General features: G+C 46.2%; 1 protein-coding gene and 1 long non-coding RNA gene across 2 annotated transcripts; both read left to right on the forward strand.

Moving 5' to 3' along the window:
* Positions 1-596: 596 nt before the first annotated feature.
* Positions 597-1,330, forward strand: LOC147613162 (uncharacterized). The gene is made up of 2 exons (XM_086782052.1): positions 597-1,069; positions 1,135-1,330. The coding sequence occupies exons 1-2, from the start codon at positions 785-787 to the stop codon at positions 1,312-1,314; spliced, it is 465 nt and encodes a 154-aa protein (XP_086638178.1). The 5' UTR covers positions 597-784; the 3' UTR covers positions 1,315-1,330.
* A 6,318-nt stretch (positions 1,331-7,648) lies between these two features.
* On the forward strand, positions 7,649-8,252 carry LOC147613163 (uncharacterized). Its single transcript, XR_015263370.1, has 2 exons — positions 7,649-8,022; positions 8,137-8,252. It is a non-coding gene; the product is annotated as an uncharacterized LOC147613163 (long non-coding RNA).
* Positions 8,253-8,739: the final 487 nt, after the last annotated feature.

The following is an 8,739-nucleotide window of genomic DNA, read 5'->3' on the forward strand; positions in this document are numbered from 1 at the left end:
CATCTTATTTATCTATATGAGAGAGAGCGTATAAATTCAAAAAAACTATTGTAGAAGGTGATGAATTTGTGCCTCTCTCTCCAAAAATCTGCAAGTATGTTAGTTTGACAGAAGAAGAAGCCTGTTTTGTTTAGTTTTATGCTCTTTTTTGGGCATATGTAATTACATCGCTTGTTTTTCCAACATTTTTCAATGAAACATGTACACTTCTTACAAATTCATTATGTAGTTGTTCTTGTACATGTTTTTTTTATTTTTGTTACAATTTCAAGAGCTCTTTGTAATTTAGATTTTACACTTGCTTATCTTTCGTTACTTTTTTAAAAAAATTGTTTCTGTTGTACTTTGAATTTCTACAATATCTGAGTTTTTTAAATTAAAACTATAAACATTAACTTCTTTGAAAGCATTAACTTCTTAAAAGCATTAACTTCTATAAGGTTTTATCAAAAAAGGCGAGATTTATATTAATGAGAAAGGAGGGAATCCAAGACTACACCACGTGTTGACATGTGTAGAAAAACTTCCTAATTGGACCAGTACATCACAGCAAGTGAACAAGGCATGAGCCCACACGCGTCAGATTCCTGAAAAAATAGGTTGTCTTGCATGCAATCCTAGCCGTCGTGTTTTCGAAGGAGGGCTGGTGCTGCATGCGGGGTCCTGGTTCTCTGCTTGGGGCTCCTGGCTCTGAGCTCCTTCGCCTCCTGTTCGGGGGCTGGACGGGGCTTGTACTGGGGAGCCCTGGACAACTGGAGTGAAGCTTCCTTTTCTCGTCCGTTTCATGCATGAAGGCCTCTGCGGGGGTGAAGGTGCTCTCCATCGCACCTTGCTGTGGGTGTTGTCTCCAGGCAAGCTCTGGTCTCCCATGAGGCGGTTCCTCTGCGAGGTATCCCCTGTCTGGCACTGGCTCTTCGCACTCTGTAAAGCGGTCGCTACCTCGACTCTCTGTGCTGTCTTCTCTGGTCATCTAGGAAGGAGGTTCTCCTTTCAGGGGTGCTGCGGATGTCCTTCCTGGAGTGCAGTTCGATGGCGGGCTCCACCGTGTGTTGCAGAGCAAGGGTCCCCGGTAAGTGACTGCTTGGGAAGGAGTAGCTTGTAGGGCATGAGCTAATTCTTTCATTGTGGGTGCAGGTACCTCTCGTGATTCGATCCTGCCTGAGAGGAGGCTCAAAGCAGATGGAAGACGGGGTTTTCCTATTGGGGCATGGTCTGGCACTGGCATGCCTGTCCTACAGGTCACTTGCCGAGGCTTATCCCTCAATGTCTCTGCCTTCTTGCAGGGATCTGGTTGGCATTTATATTGTACTTTGATAGCATCCTGAATCAGATGTCTATGGGGGTTTGCATTTGAAGGGCTCCTGTTGAGAAAAATACTGATTAGAGGCATGCTATGATATTTGATAACTGCATGTAGAACGTCTTTACAGACTGCAGATTAAGTCAATTAGTGATCTGTCTTTGGTCATGACTAGACTGATTTTTTCTCTGATTGAGTCCAATTTGAACTTGGTACAGTCTGAGGCTTTCTTGTTGTATTTGATTTCTAGCTTTTTCTCAGAGCTGATTAGAGAATGCATTCTTTTAGACCAGTATCTGCTGCATGTTGTGCTTAAACTAACTGAAAGCGGAGGTCCTTTGATTTCTGGATTGTTGAACGTTACTGCTATTCTCAGCATCCATGCATGCCATAGATATTCGCTTCTAATGACGTTCCATAGAGTATCTGAACATCCTAAGGCTTCTCCCAGTAAAATCTGTTTCCAAGTTAAAGCTTTGCCCCATTTAGATACTATGTTTTGAAGTAATTTGAAAGATTGAGAGATGTGCTGGCACTGTAGGAAAATGTGTATATCATCTTCTGGGAGTCCACATCTTGCACATTGATTAGATGACACATTGAATTTAGCTGCCTTGACTTGGGTCCATAGGGCTCTATAAGCAATGAGCCATGCTAGGCATGACTTCTTGGGGTCAGTGTGAGGGTTCCAGAGGTTCTTGAGGTTACTATACCATTTTTTCCGGTCCCACTGAGTGTTCCATCTACGGTTGAGGGGTAGGTGGATGGGTGGAGCTTTAGTCATCTTAGGGATGGGGAGAAGAGGTTTGTTGCCTGTCCATTGGTAAGCACAGATGTTGAAGGCGGAGGGGTTGTTTAGCTTCCAGGTCTCCTGCTGATCCCATTTCGAGGTTCTGCTTTGCACGAGGTCCAGCTCAGGGGTCCTGCAGTCGAATTTAGCCACCAGTTCAGCTCTTGAGAGCCAGGTTCCGAGATGTTGATCTCTGAGATCTGCCCAGGTTACAATGCCTCTCTTGTGAAGGTTTAGCGCTATTTGGGCTTCCTCTGGTTGAAGGGGGGGGAAAGGGAGACTGGACCACCAGCAGGAGTCCCAGGCCAGACCGCCTTTTGAAATGCGGAGGTTTGGGGCTGGGTTTAAGAACATTTTGATGTTATTCCAAGCTTTCCATATTGAGGACACTAGTTGACTGCCTTTGGGGGAGATGGGGAACTTGGAAATAACTATGGTTGAGAGGGGCAGGTTGTTCCATTTATTGAGGCCCGTGATGACAAACCTGGGGGTATCCTTGATGAGAAGTTGAGCCCAGTCTTCAGAGGGGTTAGCACATGCTCTTATGATCCACTTAGCTGCCATTCTATTGGCAGTGATCCTGATATCTTGAATACCTAGTCCTCCCTTTGCTTTAGGGGTGGTGCAGATGTCCCACTTGACTTTGGGTATGCTCTTGTTCCAAGGGTCGCCGCCCCAAAGAAAGTTCCTACACAGCTTGGTAAAGTTGTTGAGGTCAGAATCTGGTGGCCTCCAGCAGCTGAGAAAATAGATGGTATAGGGCAGAATGAAGTGGTTGAGAACCATGATTCTCCCTGCCAAAGTAAGCTGTTTTCTTTTCCATCTCAGAAGCTTGTTGTCTATTTTTTCCATGACCCACTGCCATCTTTGTCTTAGAGTGACCTTAAAGCCCATAGGTATTCCTAGGAGCCTGAAGATCTCACCGTCCTGGATGAGATTGCAGCCTGCTTCCTTAAGCCAGTCAGGCGGTGGTTCTATGAGTGATTTGATGCCTGTTTTATAATGGTTGATTGAAGAACCTGAGGCCATGCAATAGATTTGTAAGCATTCCCAGAGAGCCTTTATACTTCCTTCTTCATTAGCTATCAAGCAATTAGTGTCATCAGCAAACATCTGTGTGCACATCTGGTCTCCATTAGGGAGCTTTATTCCAGCTATCTCTCCTTTTTTCATTTTGTCCTTGATGAGCCAGTTGAGGCCGTCTGAGGCTATGGCATATAAGAGGGGGGCTAACGGGCATCCTTGTCTGATGCTCTTTTGAAGTGGGAAGGGGGCAGAAAGCTCTCCGTTGTAGATTATCTTGGCTTTGGCATTGCCGAAGAGGGTTTTGACCATGTGGGTGAAATGGGGTCCCAAACCCATATCTCTTAGAGATTGGAGGATGAAGTCCCAGTGGATTCTGTCATATGCTTTTTCAAAGTCGATCTTTATGAAGAGAAAATCTTGATTGGTTTTCTCTGCATATTCAAAGCCTTCCCAAAGTGCTATGATGGCATCTAGGATGTACCTGCCCTTGATGAATCCTTTCTGTTCCTTAGTTATCCAGCTATTCATGTACTTGGTCAGACGGTGGGCAAGGGCTTTGGCGATGATCTTGTACACACTGTTAAGCATGGTAAGAGGTCTCCAGTTTCCTACGTCCTCCTTAGGGCCTTTTTTGTGAATAAGCTTGATAAGGCCTTGATTAGATTGGGTGGGCAATGCTCCGTATTTGATCGCTTCTTGCCACACTTGGAGGATGGGGTCTACTAATACCTCGCTGAAGGTTTGGTAGAATTCAGCAGCCAAGCCGTCTTCCCCTGGGCTTTTATTAGGTTTGAGAGATAATATTACCTCTTTTATTTCCTCGTGGGAGATGTCCCGCTCCAAAACTTTTGCTAGATTTGGAGGAACAGTGACTTCCCTTGCATCTTTGATGGTCTGCATGGCCTTCAGCTTGCTTTGAGAGGGGGGTCCTGCTTCAAGGAAGATATCCCTGTAGTAGTCAGTTAGGAGCTGCTTGTTCTCCTCGTGGTGGCTGCTAGCCTTAACTCCATTCTTGAAGCAGAGGAGGGGGAGGTGTTCTTGTCTTTGTTTCACTTTTAGCATCTTGAACATTTCTTTGCTCGGTCTATCTGCTTTGCCTGCCCACCAGTCTCTGGTGAAGAGCTTGGCTTGCTGGAGGGCTATTTCCTCCTCCCTTTTGATTTGAGCTCTGATCTGGTTAAGATTTCCACGGTTGGTAGAGGACTCCTGCATCCGAAGCTGCGATTGGAGATTTCTGAGCCTGCTGGTCCTGTGGGCAGTAACCTCCTTCCTTACTTGCTTTAGGAGGTTTTGAGTGGATTTGATGGCGAGGTTCCAAGCTTTAGCCGGGGGGAGGTTGTAAGAGAAGAAGGATTTCCAGATTTGGCCTATTTCTTCCTTGACCAGAGGTAGTTTAAAAAGGGCTAGATCAGTGTGGAACCAGCCAGCCTTGTGCCTGGTGTCTTGATTATCCATGGTGGTGATAATGGGATAGTAGATGCAAGTCGTAGTGTCAACCAGACATTCACATCTGTTGTGTTTTGCAACAATTTCGTTGCTAGCATAGGCTCTATCCAGCCTGGCTTTCCTGGTGAGCTCCCCTATTGAATAATTCTGCCACGAAAATATTCCTTCCTGGCCTAAGTCTTGAAGATTGAGTTTGCGTTTGACTTTCTCCCAAGCTAGCTTTTCTCTTCCAAATAGGGCCTGACCCTTGGCTTTGAACCTGTCTTGGAGGGATTCTACCATGTTAAAGTCTCCCAGGATGAGGGTGGGGGCCTGTAGGTTGAGGAGAGAGTTCTAGGTATCAGTCCTTTGCTTTTGGGGTCCGTGGGGCGTAGATCCCAACAAGAGTGAAGTTGTTTAGGTAAACTGCTATCCATTGGTTGTTGTATCCGATGTGGAATCCCTTCAGATCAGAGCTAAGGTCGTGGTGTATGCCCACTGCCAAACCTCCACTTCCCTGTGAACTCGTGCAGGGTGTGAATCTAGAAGTGGGCGGGAGAAATAGTGTTAAGCCTTCTGTTCAACTCCTCTCCTGTAGTCTTAATCTCCACTAAAACAATGATGTCCAAGAGGCCTTTGGATTTAAGCCACTGTCTGACAAGTTGAGCTTTCTTCAAGTCAGTTAGGCCTTTTACGTTGAAGCTGGTTATTTTCATTATCTTTTATTGGGGGGTTTGCTTGATCCTCCCTTGGGGCTGACTGGGGGGTGGCACCAAGCTGAGCTCTCCCTCTCTTGAGCTCTTTACTAATCTCCATATCATTGGGTATAGCAAGCTGTAGAACTGCTCTGTTCTCCTTTGCTGGACTGGAAACAGTACCCATTTCTGCATCGTCAAGGTTATCCACCTCCTTCTCTAGTCTCAGCTTGTTTAATGGAGTACTTTCCACACAGTCCTGTTCCTCTTCAGTAGTCCCTGGTTCTGGAATGGCAGCCAGGATTGAGTACCTGTTAGGCTTTATTATAGGCACAGAGGTTTTAGGTTTGAAAGCTGGTTTGCGTCTGTTGCCTAATGCAGAATCAGGCTCTTTAAGACTAGCTAGCGGAATAGATGAGGAGGGGGGGACTGGACCAAGGGCTGAGGGGGGGGAGCTTTGTTAGCTAGGTGGGGAAGAATGATTTGAGGGTTCTTGATAGGACAGTTTCTAATGAGATGCCCCTATTTTCCACAATGAAAACAGGAGTTTGGTAGGTGCTTGTAGAGAATAGGTTGGGTGAGAGAGAACTCCCCACAACCAATGGAGATCTCTTCCGGGAGGGGGAGAGACAAGTCCAGCTCAACGAGGACTTGGGGGTGCCATGCAAGATTATAGTCAGTAAAAGCTTTGGTGCCTAAAACTTGTCCTATGGGAGCTAGGATGACTTTGATCCATGGAGTCAGGTGAATGGGTAAATTAGGAGCTCTACCCACACTGGGTACACTGAAGATTTTGGACCATCCGGGTTGAAGTCTTTGGTCCACCTCATAAAGCAGAATGGGAGGTGTCTAAACATCCATTGCCCCGAGCTGATGACTTTCATAGCCATGCTGGCCTCTTTGAACATAAATATGTAGTACCCTTTGGCCAAGGCTTGCGTGAGCGTGACCTCAACCCCAAGAGGTGACCAGCTGTCTCGGATCCATGCTTTCATTGCTTCTTTGGACGGTCGCGGGCCAAAGAGCAGGCCGACCAGACACCTTTCAGAGTATTCTTCTACTTTGTTCCTGACCTGCTCAATAGGAAGACTTACATGAACAGACAAGGGCTGGGGGTTACCTTTTTCAGCTGTGGTGTTCGTTTCTTTCTGTTAGGCAACATTAGTGTTTTGACTGTCTTCCTTTGGGGGGATGGGGGCTTCTTTGGGTTGATCACCGTTTTTTGTGGATAACAGCTGCTCTTTAGCTTCCTTGAGTTCTTGCATGAGACGGGAGTTTTCTTCCATTACTGAGTCTATTAAAGAGTCGTCTCCCCAAGGTTTGTCTGGGAGTTGGTTCCACGGGTTTGTTCTAGGACCTTGCAGAGATGAAGAGGGAGAAGCACCGGTAAAGTGACTGCTGAGCATTTGAATGGGTTTTGCAGGTGATGGGAGCTGGGGACGAACAAGGGACGGGCTCCTCCTCTCAGTGCCCATGCACTTGGGAGGGCATCCGCCCGCAGAGAAGGAGAGACGGCGATGCAGCTTGAGAGGCGGGAAGCAGGAGGCGGGAAGCTGGTTCAGTTTTTCTTAAGTGATGTCAACTTCTATAAGGTTTTACCTTAAAGAAGCTTTAGCTTCTTTAATGTATAAGAAAATATACATCAACAAAAAAATTAATTAATGGCTTAGAGTGAATATACATCAAATAAGTGGCCAGGGAACACGAACCCATATATACGAGCCCTTGTAAAAAATCCTTTTGATGATGATGATATTGGTATGCTATTCTCTCTCTCTAGGCCGCTTCTCTCTCTCTTTCTCTTTCTCTCTCTAAATATAGGCTGGCCTTCGTGAACATCCACTCTACTCCTTGTTTCTTGTAGCGTTGGTGACAAATTACAATGGTGAGTTCGAGGGGCGTAACTCGTGAGCCTTGTTCTTGTAGCTTCTTGTAACAGCCACCAGCCCACGGGTGTCAGGTGACGAGGCCCACCCACGGGTGTCAGGTGACGAGAGGCGGTCGGTGGAATCAGTGCCACTGCCATTGCTGAGAACAGTGAAGAAGTGACGCGGTGAGACTTGACGCTGATATGATGGATCGAATCATGATTCGTGAGAGGCTTGTGCAGCTCAGTGCCTTCTTTAATAAAGGGAAAGGAAAAAGTAGGCGGCATGTATGATGTGCGTGTCCACTACCCATTCTGAGAGACGTGTGAAATGTAAAACATATGTAAGTGTTTTTTGGGCGGCGCCTGGCACTACGGGTCTGCTTTGTGCGTGTGTACGGTGGGGGTGTTGCTGCTGTCTGCAGATTACGGCTGGAAAAATTGGAATGTGCATTTTTTTGCAAAGGTATGCAAATGGTAGGTGGAAAGCATCTAATGTTGGGCGCGCTCACTATAAATAAGACTGCAAGGGTGGCCTTGGAAACAAGCCATTGTTGTGTAGGCAAGTGTGTTCTGTGAGAGTTTGTAGTAGCTGCTGCTGCTGCTGGTCTTGTTGAAGCAAGCGAAGCCAGCCATAATTTACCATGGCTTCTAAGCGTGTGTTGTTGCTGGTGGTGGCCAGTATAATGCTGTTCCTGGTGATTGCAAACTTGAGGGAGGCCAATGCTGACGGTGGACCAACCGGTTTCAAAGGCGGCCCAGGGGGACCAAAAGGCCCCGGTGGTCCTGGCGGACATGGTGGCAAAGGTCCGGGCGGTCCTGGTGGCCTTAACGTGCCGGACGGGCTAAAAGGCCCGGGGGGACCAAAAGGCCCCGGCGGACATGGTGGCAAAGGTCCGGGCGGCCACCCTTGAAAGCTGTGAGTGTTCCCTTTTTTTCAAATTTTTTCCTCAAAATGGAATAAAATTAGGACTAGACTTACGGTTTGGAAAATTGGGACTAGACTTACGGTTTGGCTTAATTGTATTAGCAGGAGTTTAATGGAGTTGCAACTCGAGCCGCAGCTTACTCAAGCCCCATCATGATGTAAATAAAAGGCATGTGTGTATTTGCCTTTTTAATCCAATAAAATTAGCAGCTTACTTTTAAGTTCTCTTGTTCTTCTCTTTTGTTCAAGTTCCACTATTGGTCGTATATGCCCTTCATGTTGTATTCTATGGACATTAATACCTCTCTCTCTCTCTCTCTCTATATATATATATATAGATAGATAGATAGATAGATATATATGTGCGTGTACATGCTCTCAGCTTTGCATAGACACGTTAGATGCACAAACGTGCGTAGCAATCAATGATTGATCGTGCATGTAGTTTTTTTCTTTTTAATAGCCTTATGTAATATGCACCTAAGGTTTTTCGAGGCCTTGGGTTCCGTCCTACCCTTTGTCCACTTGGCTACTGTCTACCAAGTTGGCAATATTTGAAAGGGTGGTACCTCTTGTGGTAGTCGAGAGTGTGTAGAAAGTAATATGGTGTGTGTAGTCGGGTGAAATTCTCATGTGTGACTAAGAATGGAACAAGACCCACTGGAAAGATAACCAAGGCCTATATTATGCTTGGTTTTAAGATTCAAT

Source organism: Cibotium barometz, chromosome 44 (assembly GCF_041138505.1).
Source record: "Cibotium barometz isolate CiBa-2024 chromosome 44, ASM4113850v1, whole genome shotgun sequence".
Lineage (NCBI taxonomy): Eukaryota > Viridiplantae > Streptophyta > Polypodiopsida > Cyatheales > Cibotiaceae > Cibotium > Cibotium barometz.